The sequence below is a fragment of the Nansenia antarctica genome (assembly GCF_963989245.1).
Source record: "Nansenia antarctica genome assembly, chromosome: 6".
Classification (NCBI taxonomy): Eukaryota; Metazoa; Chordata; class Actinopteri; order Argentiniformes; family Microstomatidae; genus Nansenia; species Nansenia antarctica.
This window is the reverse complement of record NC_137676.1, coordinates 61041146-61059599: the sequence shown is the minus strand read 5'-3', so window position 1 is coordinate 61059599 and position 18454 is coordinate 61041146. Positions and strand designations below refer to the sequence as shown.

General features: G+C 44.8%; 1 protein-coding gene across 1 annotated transcript in view; it reads right to left on the bottom strand.

The window, feature by feature from the left end:
- The window catches only part of vegfc (vascular endothelial growth factor c), a gene marked incomplete at its 5' end in the record, with an annotated part of 40033 nt that extends 21971 nt beyond the window's left edge, over positions 1 to 18062 (bottom strand). Inside the window, 3 exons of the mRNA XM_080533738.1 lie at positions 211 to 401; positions 994 to 1207; positions 17934 to 18062. Of these exons, the coding sequence (XP_080389864.1) occupies positions 211 to 401; positions 994 to 1207; positions 17934 to 18062 (534 nt within the window). The remainder of the gene's footprint in view (positions 1 to 210; positions 402 to 993; positions 1208 to 17933) is intronic.
- Between the last annotated feature and the right edge of the window lie 392 nt (positions 18063 to 18454).

The following is an 18454-nucleotide window of genomic DNA, read 5'->3' as shown; positions in this document are numbered from 1 at the left end:
AAAGAAAACAAGCTGACACTATGGCCTTCACGAAGCAGAGTTGATTGGTGCGGTTTTAAGAACAATGCATACACCCCCCCCCCCCCCCCCCCGCACACACATATATACAGGCACACACACACACACACACACACACACACACACACACACACACACAGAAACACACACACACACAGCCCACAGCCCACGGCCCCCAGGGTTGTGACTCACGGTCTTACTGATGTAGGAGGTGCTGATGTTCATGCACTGGCGCTCCTCGCTGTTGCAGCAGCCCCCACATCTGTAGACAGACACGCAGGGTGGTTTATAGAAGGTGTTTGTAGCCGCCCCAAACTCTTTCCCCACATCTAAACAAACTTCTCGTGGCATGCACAGCGTCTTTCTCCACTCTGACTCAATACCTGTTGGATGCACGTTGAGAGATCAGACAGGAAGACGAGATGCATTAAAATGACAGCAATTCATTTGACAACTGTAATTTTTCTTTTTTTACATCCTGTATCTACTAAAAGGCATGCATCTCACTTTCCTGCGAACCCCCCCCTTAGAAAAAAGGTTCGACCTAAGCACCAGTTAGTGTTTTTCGGCTTGTTTCTTATTGCGGAATCGTTTTTGGCGCCATGTGTAACCACTTTTGGATCTAAGTAGAACCATCTACCATCTTGGCTTCAGATGGTTCGACATGGAACTGAAAAGGGTTCGACATGGCACCAAAAAGACATCTCCAGGCACAAGCCGAATAACCTTTGTTGGTCATTGACAGAACCTGTTTTCTGTGTATTTGCTAAAGACATGCATCACATGAAATCCAACAGCACATCATGCACTAGACATAAACAAACAGTCAATCAGTTGCATTTTCTGAGGTGATGAAAAAAAAGAACTGCTCTAATTGGTCAACATGCCCTTAACCCAAAAGTCACAAAAGTCGCATAAGGCCAAACATCTTAGACATGCCACAACAGAATTTGTTTGTCCGAAAACAGAGCTTACTTTTCAGAACATCCAAATTGTGGAAAGCGGCGGCGAACGTGACAGGCTCTTCCGACCGCGTTTCCGTGGCAACGTGTTCCTTCGGGGGGAAACGGGCTCCCCGTTTGGACCGGCATTTGAGCACGGTCCAGTAGCCCGGGTAAACTATCCTCATCAGCTCGTCCACGCTGGCTGCGGACCTCAACTGCTCTTCAAGGTCGGGTTCTGAGGCTTCCTGGATAGACAGAGAGGGAGAGAGAGACACTATATTAGGCAATGCTGGACAGCAGTTGTTAGCAGCAACAGATAGCAGCATTAACAATTTACAGTGTGTTCCTGTATTTACCCCATGTTTGTTTTGAGGAGACCTCCCACAGAGTCTGGTGAATAACAGGCTAGGTATGATAAAGGAACAACTGCGTTGTCGTAACTCTAGCCACTCCTCTAACGCAATATAAAACAACAATATGGTCTGGTTGTTCACACAACTATTACATGTCCATTCAGAGGTAGTTGTTATGAATTTCATGACCATGGATTCGGCTCAAGTACATGGTTAGGGCAAATGTGTTTGACATTGGAGATGATAATGATTAACATTCAGTTAACTTGACAGTTAATGGATGTAGTGTAATCAAGTGAACTGTATACTCGCTGTGTGCACTTGGTCACTGATTCCATGGCGAGCATAAAACCCAGCAAACATGACTTGTTGCGGCCCGTAGTACCTCCTCATACCCACCACGACTCTCCTATGGACCACTTCGGTCTAATAGCTTATCAAAAGCATTATGGTATCAAATGTGTAGTAATTCTGATTCAGTACCGACTTTAAATTGCACTACCATGATAAGATATATCATATAAGTGCAGACCAACATTACATAGACTGACAGAGGATATCTCAACACAGCAGAAAGCTTAGGCAACAAACTGCTTTCCCTACGTCCCTGTAGCTGTAGACCACAGATATCTTTATCACTATCGCCTACGCTTTCAGCACCCAACTGTCCCTCGCTGGCCATCCAGTTGACAGCCTGCTTACTCAGTAAGCTGAGGAGGGTGTTAAAACCCCAGCCTGGGATTTGAGATGAAACGGTGTCCGCAGCGAGAATGTTCAGCGCTCCACAACCCCCCTCCAACCCACCCCCCCCCCCACCCCAGACCTAACCCTTCCCCCCAGGGGAATAGGAGTTTGCAAAGTGTGAAAACATGAGTGCTGTCTACAGGCCAGCCAGGAGTCGCCGATGAAAAGTGATACTGCTGTCTGGAACATTCCAGGAAGCATGCCCAGTTACCCCCATGACTGATCACCCCCAACGATAAAAAACACTGCCGCCCCCCCCCCTCCCCACCTCCATTTGTCTCTGAGGTGTCAAAAAGTGAAAGTAAGGAGAACAAAAGTGAAATAAAAGTTGTTAAAATACTCCCCCAAGACATACTGTACTGTTGAATAGTATCTATCTAAGCAATCCATCATGGGTTATGGTCCTCGACTGGTGTAGTCTATATTGAGATTATTATTGAGCAATTACATATTCTACGGACTACCTCTCCTCGCTCTGGCTGTGATGTATACAAATGGAGATATTATATCTAAATGGTTTGGTGTGGTCTTCATCAAACTGTGGGATATGAATACAAACATGTGGTACCCTTGGTGATTTTGCTCATAAATCCACATGTATCTACATAAAGTACAAATCCCGTAACTGCTTGGCGCTCCCTCAGAGAAATGACAAATTCACGACTGCTATGTTTCTCTCTGAAAGTGTGGGATGTTTAGAGTTTTCCAACTTGTTGACAGGATTTGAAAATAACACAAAGACACAGTCAGTTGGTTGACCGTACTGTGAATCACAGAGGCACTTATTTCCTTTAAGCTTGATAGTTCTGTAGTCCTGTTTGTTAGTCATGAGTTTAATCTAAATGCATTATCCTCAGTACAACATAAAATACTGCATTGTTTGTCTAGGTAGTACTACAGGGTAGACAAACTGTATACAGATATGTACTCACTATTAGTACGACACTGTACTAAGGTACACCCTATGTTCCCCAGTCCCAGTGCACCTGTGTGAGTATGGGGGGGGGGGGTTGGGGGGGTCACAGCGATGAGGGCATCTTTTTCCCGAACCAGCTAGGCTTTCTCATCAAAGCACTACGTCAAGAGGAAGAATTCAATCCCTTGTAGGAAACAAGGATTTCTTCCCACATTTATCACCCTCCTATTTGTTCAGGAAACTGAAACAGCCACCCAAAAAGGACTGGACAAGGCTATTGTATTAGACTGCCTTCCATGGCTTTGTTTACAATGGTCCCAGAGACAACACGCACTGGTCTGTTTCCTACCAGAGACAATGGTGTGTGTGTGCGTGTGTGTGTGTGTGTGTGTGCGTGCGTGCGTGTGTGTGCGTCTGTGTGTGTGTGCGTGTGTGTGGTTGCATGTGTGTGTGTGTGTGTGTGTGTGTGTGTGTGTGTGCGTGCGTGTGTGTGGTTGCATGTGTATGTGTGTGTGTGTGTGTGTGTGTGTGTATGTTGGTCACACACATTGGTCTATGCCAGGCCTCACCGTTCAGTTATTTTTTTTGGGGGGGGGGGAACCTCTCTGACGTCATAAATACAATTTTAAGAGCAAACAATAAACAAAACGTTGACCCAAATAAACGTGCCCGCAACCCAAAATAGAAACCATTGTTGTTTTACGATTGTCATGGGAGAAAACAGTGAGAGAACCATGAAAAACATGAAAACAATGAGAAGGAATCCATTAAGAGGAATACACACCAGTGAGTCGTCAACGACCGCACTAAACGCTAGAGTTATTGTCCTAGAGCTACTAGAACGTCATATAGTACCATCAATCATGTGGATATCAAAACAGCGCACAGGCCTCATTTAGTCCAGTGGAGAACACACTGAGGACACTCGCGCAGACTACTCTGACTAGGTCTGTGATGCCTGCCAGCCTGATTGCACAGGATATGAATGACTGTGAGGTGGACATACAGTCGGGATGAAAGAATGTTTCAAAAGGCACCAGTCAGGGTTCATCTATGACAGTCCTGCTGGTAATGGAATTCACTGGTACAGGATGATGACATGAACGGGAAAAACACAGGAAACCCTGATGACCACAAAGGTCGGTTATTAAATGCCACTGTGATGTAATCATCAGCGAGTGTCTGCCAAAGGCTATTGTGTTAGCTGCTGTACGTAATGTTTGACTTCTAACCCCAAGCTTAGTAACCGTGGTCCTGTCCAGAAACAGCCTCACAGCCCCTCTTCTCTTGAGCAAGACGGTGACATTTCCATCAAGCCTATCTGTAAATCCTCCAAAACCAACCCTTGATTCTTCACGTCTTCTATGCCTACCTCCTTCTCCGAAATCTCCTTTGGACCGTCTCCTCCAAATACCCTTTTCGAGGAGTATCGAGGAGCAAATACAACCATTCTGCTTACTCTCAGAAATACAAGTTCCCTGGGGTGAAGAGGGTTGTTTCTGGACAAAGCAAGTATTGTTGGTAGTATGTCCTACCAACTTTGTTCATTCACTTGAAGCAATTATACGGGACTGTGGTGGCGTTAGTGCAAGGATGGATGAGGAGGCTGGATGAATTGAGGTTTTCTTCCAGTGAAAAGCCACAGTTTGGACTGGAGGCTAGGACACTGTTTGTGCCTCCACTGGCGAAGCAGAAAGACCACAGGTTTCTGGGTAAAGTGCCTAACTCTGTTCTGTATGACTGTCCGGAGGCTTCTTCATCCAGAAACTCAAACTCTGTTCCCTCCCTGCCTGGCATCACCTGAGAGCCAACGATTCCACTGGTGTTGCCATAATTAAAGTAGTACCTATCTACCTCATTAAGGGGCAGTGACACAAATGAAGCCCAGCCCTTGAACAACAAGTAATTTACAACGGATGTTTTTTTAGTCCAGGGTTAATGGCTAGCAGGCTTAATATGAGTCAGAGAGACAGATTGTAAATGTATTATCATGAGGCCTATGCTGTGTGATTTGTTATGATCTCCTGTTTAAACTGAAGACGTCACCTAATGTAATTTCGGGATCAAAGGATCAATTTGTGTGCAAACAGTTGACAAGATGTTTCCATTTGTTGAAGTCGGAAATATTGATGATACCTCATCTTGCCAAATTATGACATGTACAGTAATATGTAATTTCTAACAATATAATCTAATGATGGCATATTGTGTAACACAACCAAGACTGACAATTGTTCCCTCGGGGCAAACAATCAACTTGATGATAGGTTTTGGAAAAAGCAGTAGGGCTTTTTTTTTTCGACCGTTATCTTTGATTTCAACAGAATAACCGACTCTCCTGTCCCTGGCTAGTTATACAGTTTGATCCTGTCCATTTTTCTGTCCATTATTGAAATGATTTCTGGGTAGTGTGCCAATTCCCAAATCTGTTTCAATTTAAGAAAATAACAATAGGTCATTATTATCACTGGTGTATCAACATACATGTTACTAAACATCCTGTTCTGGGGTGAGTCAGATCAGAGAGTTTCAGTATGCTGAATGTTGATCGATTCCAAAGACATGTAAAGACTGTAAAGCTATTATAGCTATTCAAGATATACAAAAGAAAACCAGCAACCATGACTGAACTAAAGCACTTTGATGCCTGTTCATCATCCGTGTGTGTGTATATATACGTATCTATATACCGTAACTTTGAGATGGGGATATGAGATTACGGGAGGGGATGGCACTTTGCCAAATGTCAGGTTGAAGGACAATAATGGCAACAACAGAGATGAGGATGTGTGTGTGTGTGTGTGTGTGTCTGTGTGTGTTTGTGTGTGTGTGTGTGTGTGTGTGTCTGTGTGTGCGTGTGCGTGTGCGTGTGCGTGCGTGCGTGTGTGTGTGCGTGTGCATGTGCGTGACAGTGTGCATGCACAGGTACCTATACCTGTACAAACATGGAGCATCTGTTCCAAGCATTACTTTGATCTATATTTATCAGCCTCCCAGGCCTGGATGTGAGCCCCTTGCCCAGGAGAATGGACTTACAGTATGAGAGCACTGACACGAGACCACTCCATGTTCCAACGGCTTGTTTTGTACGAAAACGAAGGCCAACAAAGGTATCACTATACATGTCTTCCAAAAACTGTAGCGAAATATCAGAAAATCATGTAAACTTAAGACAAATTTAAATAAAAAGAAGGTTAAAGAAACCGATAAAAAGCCTGTATTTCTCGGACCTTGGACCCTGACAAATTAGGATAGCGATCACAACAGAGAGAGATGGAACAGGAAACAGAGGTTCCGTCCTACCTCAAACTGTCTAGTATTAATGTACAGTACCCCAAGATCAGGGCCACCCTAATCCGACCTCACGTGAACTGTCCTCTAGAGATAAGTGTGTCTGCTTTTTTTGATTGATTGAAAACTTTATTAGAAGATTTGCAGAAGTAGGTACATGAAAGTACATATTACATACAAGGTCAACTAACAGGATAAAAACCCAAGAAAGCCACTGGCTTATTTCAATTGGGGTCCTTGATTCTCATTTCATCGTTACATGTAAGACAGACAAAAAAAACTAGTACTATCTACAAGATAATACAGACAAATAACTATTACTATCTACAAGATAAACATACATCCATCATGGGAAGAATAATACAACAAAACATAAGGTATGTACAGCGGGTAGGACAGGTGGGGACATACACCACAGGTGGGGGCGGGGGACAAAACACAAAGTATGTACAGTGGGTAGTTCGGGTCTTTTAATCTGATTTTTGATTTAGAGGGTCCAGTTACGGATTGCAGCCTCCTGTAAATGTTTTTTGAGAGTGGTTTTGAAGGTGGGCAGTGTTTTGCACTCCTTTAAGATTATAGGAAGGGCGTTCCACATTTTTACTGCATAGTTTGCAAACGAGTTTAATCCCTTGTTTGTGGTGCAACGCGGTTGAACGTGGTTCGTGGAGCTTCCTCTGGTATTGTATGTGTGGTATGTGCTCAGAAGAGCCGACTGACATAGCGTGTTCTCATTTAAATAATGTCACTCATCACTGGCTCTTGTTCCTTGTGTGATTGAGTTATTTCCAGCAGTAGGAAGCGCAAACATAACCCTCGTGTACATCATGTTACAGCTCATCATCCCATCCACATCCTCCCAAACACACACACACACACACACACACACACACACACACACACACACACACACACACACACACACACGCACACTTATTTGCCTTTCTTGTGGAAATGTTTTTTCCAGCCATGGCGGAGAAGCTGTTATAGCCATTAGAGTAAAACCAGCACAATGAACGATACAGCGAATTGAAGATGATATTGTCCAGGACGCCAGTGTCAGAGAACACAAGATCGGCTTTAAAAGCCCAATAAACAGATCACCAAACAATCGCCGATCTCATCAAAACCTTGAGGCATTGGCAAAATGAGAAAGAAAAGGCTTTTTTCCCCTTCTTTTTTTAACCCTGATCCGCAAATCCAAGCTAGGTTGTTTTGTCACCCCCCATACCATTCACTTAGTAGATTAGTTTCACAGGAATCTGACAGCTGACAGGATGATATGAAGGATGTGTGTTTAGTGCGATTAGATACTTTCACTGTTCATGCCTTCTTGTTGAGGGTGCCTTCTTGTTTAGGCTTGCTATCGTGTAATCAACCCAGTGTTTTTACCTCTCTCTATAAGACCTGGGTGAGCCTAACGTAGCATAGCCTTCTGAGACCGCTTCCAAGGTGTTCTGGTTGGTCGACTTATTATGTCAAAACACCTTCTCTAGTCTACCAAGTCTACACCAGCCATTTACATGCAGATGTATATCTGTTATACTCAGTTTTAGCCCCTGTCTTTTGACTATTTTTATAAATAACATTGGGAAGAACATGCTTACAGCTAAAGCGCATCTTTATGCAGACGACACAATAGTCTACGCAGTTGCCTCTTCCCGGAGCCAGGCTCTTGATGAGCTCCAGACTGCCTTTCAACAGCTGCAGGCCTCATTATATGGTCAAAAGTTGGTTCTCAATGCTAAGAAAAACCAAATGTATGATGTTTTCCAGAGCTCGCTTCCAGATCTTAGATAATGTAATAATAATAATAATAATAATAATAATAATAAGATAAGATAATTTACACCTTAGATGGAGACTCGAAAGAGTGTCATCCGATAAGTACTTGGGTATTTGGGTGGATGACAGACTCTCTTTTAGAGTCTATATTAAGAACCTATTAAAGAAACTGAAGGTTAGGCTGGGTTTTTATTATCAAAATAAAGCCTGCCTCAATTTAGCAGCTAGGAAAACACTTGTTCAGGCTACATTCTTAAGTGTTGTAGAGTAGACTATGGGGATATTATTTATATGCATGCTGCCTCCTCTGCACTTTGCTGCCTAGACTCTATCATAGTTCTCTACGTTTCATATCCAGCTCATTGTCCCGTACACATCACTGTGCACTATATGATCTGGTTTCCTGGCCTTCAGTAAGCCTAAGGAGACAGCATCACTGGTACATCTTTATTTACAAAGCCATACTGGGCAAACTCCCCTCATATCTCTGTAATCTCATATCACTCACCAACAGCTGTTATGATTTTCGCTCCACTAGATGGTTGCTCTACCGGGTACCCAGGATTCGCTTAGAACTTGGCAGAGCAGCGTTCTCTTATTTTGTCCCCTGTCATGGAATAACCTCCAGAACACACTATATCTTAATAATCTTGTCTCCCTGGGAGAGTTCAAAACTCTGATTAAGAGTTGTGTGACAGAAGAGTGCAATTTCTATTCCTAAAATAGATTTTATAATATGTATCTGTTATCCCTGGTCTGTTTTTATTGTGTTTTATTCTCCAATGTTGTAACCTTGTACATGCACTGGTGTGCTATCTTGGGCAGGTCTCGAAAAATAGATTTTAATCTCAAGGGACATCCTGGTTAAATAAAGGTTAAACAAACTAGTCTACACCAGCCTCCATTAGTCTACACCAGCCTCCACTAGTCTATACTAGCCTCCACTGGTCTGCCAATGGGCCGATTTCACAGACAAGGCTTAAGCCTGATCCTAGACTAAAAAGCATCCTCAATGGAGATTTTACATTGAAAGTGTGATTTAGTCCAGGACTAGGTTCATGCCATGTCTATGAAACCGGCCCCAAGTCTACTATGGTTGTCTGAGACATGTGTTCTGAGATGTGATACTGTCAACAACATGGCTGCTTAAGTTTGAGGGAACGTCATCTCAGTTAATCTAGTTAGATCGCGTTTTGAGTGGACTATCCCTTTAACCCCGGCTATCGATTGATACGACAGAGTGACACAGAGAGGAGTAGAAAGGAGTAGACGAGGGATTGCGTTCAATGTGGGCTGTTTTAAATGGTCCGCAGTGACTTTTAAAGCTTGAGACCTAGTTGACGTGGTGGCTCTTTGAAAAGCAAAGGTCATGTTGAGAGGCATACAGATAAGCAGAGGGAGTCCCAAGCATCATGATAAACAGTGCTATTGCCAGACCGCGGCTATTACGTCATGACTTGTTGTGTTAGCGCTGGGGTGCTTCGGTTATTTGTTGGCAGCTGTGGTGTGTGTGTGTGTGTGTGTGTGTGTGTGTGTGTGTGTGTGCGCGCGTGTGTGTGCATCCTCACATTGCAGTGCGTCTTCAGGCCAGGCACACAAACTCACACTCCTCTCCTAAACAAACTCCCTGAAGGAGTTTCTTACGACTCACAAGACGCCAGGACGCTCCCCGCCCGGCTCCAAGCGGCTTCTGACGAGGAGACCACCTAGGTGGTATTATTGTTATCAGCAGTGATGTCAGCGGCCGCTCGCAGAGACACCATGACCCTTCGACATGCACCCAAAACAAGCAGGGAATTCCATAAGTGACCCTCTGTTTTATACTTGTGATAAACAGAACAATAGAGATTAGTCAAGTAGAACAATAAACGTTAGAATAACACTCCGATACAACTACGTATGTGGGTTTGGGGGTTTGGACACACTCTGAGTATCGCGATGGAGCAATATGTCTGTGGCATGCACCAATAAAGATTGATGTTTAGACAAAGGCAGACAGCCCAGATCAGATAATAATAATACTGCGGGTTAGGGTTCGGGAATAAGGAAATACTTAAACGTGAGGGGGCTCTGTCTCCGCTCGGCCAGTGAGAGCCGATGACCCCGGCATCTGAGGTCCCGGGGCATTTAAGAGGTCCCCCTTCTTTCTTTCTCTAAAACCTTGAAGGAACACAGAGCAAGGCTGAGAGGCCTTTTTTGTTTCCTCTCCCTGCCTCCTCTTTGTGTGCTTCTCAAATGCCCCCCCCCCCACACACACACACACACACACCAAATGGCCAGTCCTTATGTCCGCGGCATGTTCAAATAATCCCTGAATCAAACTGTCAGTCACCTCAACGGCAGGAGCTGATTTTAAAGGCGCGTGCACGCCCCGTCAACGTCAGGAGGTCAAGAGTTGAGGTGGAGTGGTGGGAACAACTCAGTCTTTTCCCCTGGTCTCATTCCTTTACGCACACACACACGCACACACACACACACACACACACACATGCACAACGCCAGAGACTCTTCTTACTTCTTGAATCAACTCTCAGACTAACAGTCGATTGATGGATGGTTTTTCTGCGCTACTGTGTTTGAGTAGTAAAACATGTGTGAGGTGTGTTAGCGGTGGCCTCCGTATGAAGACAGAAACAGGGCGGCCAGGGTTGGGAGCTCCTGGGGAAAGACGAGGACAGAAAGCTGGCTGACTTAGAAGAGGAAGTCGTGTCGGTTGCTCTCGGTGTAGTGTGTTTCAGAGCTAGCTCTCGTCGTGTCTTGGCTGAGCGGTTGATATACTGTAGATATGATGATTCACCTCCTCCTTCATAAATAAAACCCATTATCCCCTTTGCTCTGCTGATAGATGAAATCGAATGTTTAATATCGGTTTCTCTCTGGGGACATTTTTGGAGAACTAAGACATAATCTTAGATTATAGGTAAATGCCAGTAAGTAAAGTACAGGACTAGCTGGTAATCTGATGATCAGTATGCCCCACAGGAAAGCAAACCAGGCTGCATTCACTTTGCAGACTGCTTTCATTGTCCTAGTCTGAAAATACCTTTTTCACAGCCTGGGGTTGGTCTGGTGGTGTGACTGCATGGGACTGAATCTCTGCACTGACACACCTCTACCTTTTCTCCTTTTGTCCTTGTCTCTCTTCTCTTTCTTTTCTTTCTCTCACTTTCTGTCTGATCAATAAAAGGGTGTAAATCCTACTCTTTCTTTCTTTTAAATACCTGGAGGGGGGGGGGGGGGGGCGGCGGGGTCCTTAGGGTCACAGTGACAAAGAGCGTTCTAATCATTGTAGCCTCATTGACCCCTATTCACCTCGCCACTGCAGAATGAAGGAGATTGAAGTGTTTGTGTATATCCTTTCTAAGTGAGTTCCTTCTAAGTCTGAAGATGTGACACCACCCCCAGGTGCTCTTCAGGACCACAGCAACGTGGGGCCCCTAAACAGTCAATTACCGTCCGATATTTATACAGATACTACACAAGCCTGTATTTGTTTTTTGTATTTTTGGGAGATTTGGCTCCATGTATTCGTTTAAGCATTAACCCCAATACCTTGTGAAAAGAACAGGCTTTGGCAAGTGCCCCGTTCGCGAGGCGTGTGTTCTTTGTTAAGCGCTGCAGAGCAGGAAACGTGGTGAAAGAAACCGATTACAGCGTCACCACTTTGCCAGAGAACACCTCACCTAGGACTCGGCCTGCCACCCACCACAGCCTGAAAAACCCGTCAGGAGCCCCAGAGGAACCTGACAGATGTTTCATCTTAGGCTTACGATTCTAAAAACGGCTAAGCTCGTGAAAAAACACGACGACACCGTGCAATTTGCCATTTTTATTGCCCTAATTAGCCAGATCAACATTTCTGGGTCAAGGATTTAGAGAGAAGAATGTGAATGTGTTCAGCTCATTAAATGTCTGTTGCGTCACTTCAACAATGGGAATTAAGCTTGTTTCACCACACTGCTAAACAATCAACCCTGACGGCCCGTTCGCTGCTTTCCCCCACATGAAACTAGACGGCTCCGATGCAGCAAAACGTTGGGTCACACTTGAAATAAATGACTTCATGAAGCTCTCATTAACCCATTATGAGGCCTACATAGATGCTTCACAAATAATTTATGAGCAAAGTCTTGAAGGGTGTCAACAGGTCCTTCAGTTTGCTTTGCCAATTCAATGACTTCACTCTACTACTACTACTACACTACATCTATCATACTACAACTACTACTATTACTACTACTACTACTACTACTACTACTACTACTATCATACTACTACTACTCCACTCTCACTAATACTATACCACTACTACTACTACTACTACTACTACTATACTACTACTTCCAACAGTATGACAGTTCCTCATAGATGATCTGTATACCCTCTATAGATGGCTTATGACTGCTTCATGAGGTTTCACAGTGTTCTTGTGTATGAACTCCCAAGGGTAAGGGTGACCTTCTGAGAAGTGTGAACCCGTCTGGCCCGGTCTTGGCTGCAGTGTTTCCTAGAACCTGCTGAGGCGAGGAACATCATTAGGCCGCCTGGTGGGCCGTGGGATTACATTAATACGTTCTCTCTCTGCTCTCTGGTACGCGTTCATTCACCAGCCGGGGAGGACGGCATAGACAAACAGATGCTTCAAATGTTTTGACGAGTCATCTATCTTTTAACCAAGCACACGCACACACAGAGAGACACACACACACACACACACACACACACACACACTGATAAAGATACGATGTGTGAAAACAAACACACACACACGCACACACTAGCACACGCACACACAGAGAGACACACACACACACACTGATAAAGATATGTGAAAACAAACACACACACGCACACACATGCACATGCATACGCATGGATAAAGATGCATGTGAAAGCACATGCACGGGCGCACATTCAATACCACCTGCTGGCTGCGGTGTGAGGATGTGTTGCTCTTTGGAGGAAGCTTCAGAGCAGACTAAGTTACTCTGTCAGGCCCCCCAGTGAGCCAGAACAGTCAGACAGAGACACACTGACAACACGCAAGAACATTAAAGGGACACTTCGCCGTTTTCTTCACCTCATATTCCTTCATCTCCAGCACCAATGTCTACATCATACATACATGAAGACAGTGATTTGACAGTGAGAGAGAGAGAGAGGTGTGAAAAGGCTGTGTATGTGCGTGCATGCATGTGTGTGTGTGTGTGTGTGTGTGTGTGTGTGAACATTAGAGAAGCAGGGTGGGTGCATGTATATATTAATGGGAATGAGCGTACAATTGTTAAAATAATAATCACGAGAAAGATGCCTTGTATACAATACCATATGTGTACTGTATGTATACAATATATTCAATGCCTTTCATTGTATTACGAGACTCCAGACTCAGAGTCCTGACCTCTCGACAAGAAAGAAAAAAACAATCGAAAAACGTTTACTTTCTGGGCGACAATCAAATACTTACCATAGAAGACATTAAATGTCACAGTGCTAGGTTGTCATGACAAATGATTGTAACATTCTAATTGCAACAACTCGCCTCACTCAAGATGATGGCCGCACTCTTGACCTCTCCTTTCACCCCTCACTTTTAAATCACCGCCTCTCTCTCTCTCCCCTCACCTCTCTCAGTTGCTGGACAATGACTCAATGTTGTTTCAGTGTTTTTTCGTGAGTGAACAATAATACAGTGTTGACTAAGCTGTGGTCTGGTATCCAAGCGTAAGACTAGAGGGCTGGTTGACAGGTGGATTGTGGGTATTATCTCAAGATAAGGAAAACAGATGTTGGTAATCTCTACCGCCTGGGTTCTATCTGAGGGGGGGCTTAGTGAACAACACCGCCCACCGTCCTCCACGGACTCCCCTGAACATGATGGTGAGGTCAGGAGAGCATATTTCAAAATGGCCACCTACATCTAGACACATCTAGGTGTTAGCAATTTGGGGAAATGTCAAGGCTGACAAGGCTGAATAGAGGGCAATATAAAGATAACATCTACAGGTGTCTAGGAGGTAGGGGACCCTTGCGTTCCAATTCCCACCCTTGCTCCCCAAAGTGTGGGTTAGATTGGTCTAAAGCAGGAGATAGAGGAACCAACCTATTCCTTTTGAATCCCTGATGAAAAGATATTCATATCTCAGTGGGACAGACCTTGAGACTTAAAATGATTCATATCTCAGTGGGACAGACCTTGAGACTTAGAATTATTCATATCTCAGTGGGACAGACCTTGAGATGTAAAGGTAAAGTAAATCAAATAAAATGACGCTTACACAAGGAGTCATTAATCAGGCAGTAGACTGTGGCCATTAGTAGTCGTCTTTAAAACAACTTCACTCAGTCCACTTTAAATGAACCAGGAGGTGAAATGATCAACCCCACTACCCCCCTGTACCCACTACCCCCCTGTACCTCACTACCCCCCTGTACCCACTACCCCCCTGTACCCACTACCCCCCTGTACCCACTACCCCCTGTACCCACTACCCCCTGTACCCACTACCCCCTGTACCTCACTACCCCCCTGTACCTCACTACCCCCCTGTACCTCACTACCCCCCTGTACCCACTACCCCCCTGTACCCACTACCCCCCTGTACCTCACTACCCCCCTGTACCTCACTACCCCCTGTACCCACTACCCCCTGTACCCACTACCCCCCTGTACCTCACTACCCCCTGTACCCACTACCCCCTGTACCCACTACCCCCTGTACCCACTACCCCCTGTACCCACTACCCCCTGTACCCACTACCCCCCTGTACCCACTACTTCCCTGTACCCACTACCCCCCTGTACAGTTTCTCTATTCTAAAAATAATAATAAAAGGAAGTAATTCTTCTTTCTTCAAGCATGGTAACTGCCAATGGCCCCTGGCCCGAGCATAGATTACTTTTTCTTACGATGACTGATGGATAGATGATTCACTTACTTAGACAAATATATGTTGTAAGTCACTTTGGATAAAAAAGGTGTCTGGTAAACGTCAAAAATGTTAATTAAAAGTACAAGGAGTCACTTATTTTTGTATTCACACTGCCTTTCTGTGTGAGTCAGTTTTCTTGCTGCTCCATTTCAGCAGTGATGAGGTCTCAGTCTAATTGAACTCAGGCCAATTAACGGCTTTGCACCTTGGTGAATTGCACATTGATTAAGTGTGTGCAATGTATGGCAATCCTATAGGGCCAAGTGAGTCATGCAGGATAGGGCAGAGCGGTGCCAATGACAATTGGACTGTGAAGGCTTTACTCTCACATTGCTCCCAGAAAAGCGAACCGAAAGTGAACCGAAGTGGCCTCAGTTTGGTTTCCTTCAGAGGGGTCAGAGTTAATTTGGAGTGTTCACATTGTGCCTGAACATTGCGAACTGTTCTGTGTTGACAACATTGACTGAACAGGACGAAGTGTGAACGTATTCGTAGAGAGAGTAAAGGTAATGGACCCCATCCCACAGCCACTCTCCAGGCCTGCCTGTCTGCCCCTCAGCCACTCTCCAGGCCTGCCTGCCTGCCCCTCAGCCACTCTCCAGGCCTGCCTGCCTGCCCCTCCGCCACTCTCCAGGCCTGCCTGCCTGTCCCTCAGCCACTCTCCAGGCCTGCCTCCCTGCCCCTCAGCCACTCTCCAGGCCTGCCTGCCCCTCAGCCACTCTCCAGGCCTGCCTGTCCCTCAGCCACTGGGTCTTCCAGCTGCATTCTTCAGCAACCATAACACTAACAGCAGGCCTCATGTACTTACACCTCTGAGGGAGGGTCGGTAGAGTGTGTGGTGTGTGTGTGTGTGTGTGTGTGTGTGTGTGTGTATATAGAGTGAGTGCAAACAGCCACAAAGCAATCAGCACTTCCACATGAAATAGCAGGCCATTATCCAGACCAGACTGTTGTGACAGACCCACATGGACATAGCGGCCTCTGAGAGACTCGGGGTGAAGGCAACCCTCAAGGTGACCACAAATAATTACCCTCCTCCTCCCTCCACACACACACACACACACACACACACACACACACACACGCGCACACACACGCGCACACACACACACACACACACACACACACACACACACACACACACACACACACACACAAAAGCACCCCAAAGCACTTTGAGCTGCAACGTTTGCAGGAAAAGTGCTATACAAATAAAGGTTATTATTATTATTATTATTATTCCCACCCCGGCCTCTACCCCCCATCTGAGCTCGTATTCACCCCTTACCGCTCAGTGGAAGTGAATATCTCACCACCTCGTTTAAAGCACTCGTTTACCGACTCCACGGACGGCACAAGGTGCTGAAGAGTTAAACAGAGAACATAATGAACCGGACCAGGACATCGCACCCGGTTCCAAGCGGACGATGAGTGAAGGCTCTATGAGTTATCGTCCGTGACCGAGCCCCCTGTACAGCCAACTGATCCCTGTACTGTCCAAGACACACTGTGTACTCACATAATGCTGAGGGCTTGAGCTCAATTATTGAGCATAATATTCACCACCATATCCTGAGCCTTGGAAGAATACCTCCCTCACGGACTCAAAAGAAACAATTACCCAGTTAAGGTTGATGACCTTGTACTCCTTGAATTCCAATCATATTCATCTCAATTACGGGTGAATTGCAAAATGACTCAAGTTTTTTTGGGGATAAGATAAGAAAGAACTCTCTAACTGTCTAATTTTGGACACACTTCATGAATAACATTCTATGATTACCAATGGGAGATGAGTCATGTTTTTTGTCTGATTTTCATGATGCACTGTGTATTATTTATTTTCATGTATTAACATAGTGAATTCCTTAACCCGTGTTACTGTTTGATGTCAGGGGTAGGTATAGGTGAGACTAGGCACCCACAGATGTATGAATGTTAATTGCTTTATGGGCCATTAGATGAACATAAACTGTAGGCATGAAAACACACACACACACACACACAAACACACACACACACACACACACACACACACACACACAAACACACACACACACACACACACATACACACACACACACATACACACACACACACACACACACACACACACACACACACCTAAACACCTATTTAACTATATGACAAAACTGGCTGCCGTTGGTTTTTTAAACACTGCAGGGTCATTTGGAAGTACTTTAAAAATGAACTAATAGCAACATTAATCCCACCAATTAAGTGTATTGCATGATCAATAGCCACGTGTTTGAGATTATCCTTTATCTCCTTCATCTCCTTACACACACACACACACACACACACACACACACACACACACACACACACGCACGCGCACACACACACACACACACACACACACACACACACACACACACACACACACACACCGTTTTTGACACACACCCAATGACACCTGCCTCCACCCCCTTTCTCCTGCTAATTTAAAAACCCTCCTTTTAATCTCCTCTTTGGCTCCATTCTGAGAGCAGTTCTCTGTGTCCCCCCTCTGCCTAACCTATACTGAACCCCTTAGCAGGACAGAGCACATCACAACCTAGGGTTTCATTCAATGAGGGAAATAGGCAAATCGAATGCCAGATGCAATTGACTCCTGCTATTGAAGTTGAGTGATCTATATACAGTATATGGCCTTGCTTCAGCGATGCCCTGTGAACGTATGCTACAGTAACCTTGTAATTACTGACAGCCCCCAATTTGTAAAGTTAGATAGCCTATTTAGTCTTGTAATTACATTAAAATGTGACCTTTCCCTTCACAAACCACGACTTGTATTTTGAAAGGATAAATCGAGATATTTGGGGGGGGTAAATGGGTTTACATTGATTTGATAAATGCATCAGATATTGATCATGCGTCAAATAACTTTGTCATGCGTAAAACGGAAAGGTCTTATCCAGTACGTACCCGGGCATCTTCTTGGTCTTGCTCATAATCATAGTAGTCATGACTAAATTCATGACTTGATTCACTTGCGAGGTTTGTGTACAGAACTGCAGAATAGGCGAGGAGGACAAATATTCCAAATAAGTGCATTTTAGAGAATCTTTATAAGGAAACTCTTCTCTGGTTGTCCTTTCAGAAATGAAGAGTCTTGGTCAGAACAGAAGCCGTTTCTCAAGTTCTCTTTCCTCCAGATAAATGAATACACATCAAGGTATCCTCGTCCGTGAGACCACTATTATAAAAATAAATGATTCAACTGTGCGACAATGGTAGTGTTGGTCAAATAATGTCCCGACTCAGAGGTGAGATCTCTCTTTTCACGTGTGAGTTTGCGTCAAACTTCAGAAGCGGCGGCGGCATCCAGCATCCAGCAAGTAGAGAGTTTAGAGAGCGTCAAAGTTCTCGGAGCGCAGAATGGCATGTTTAATGCAATTTCACGGTGTCACTCGGTTTTTCTCCTCCCCCTGTTTTTTTTTTTTCTT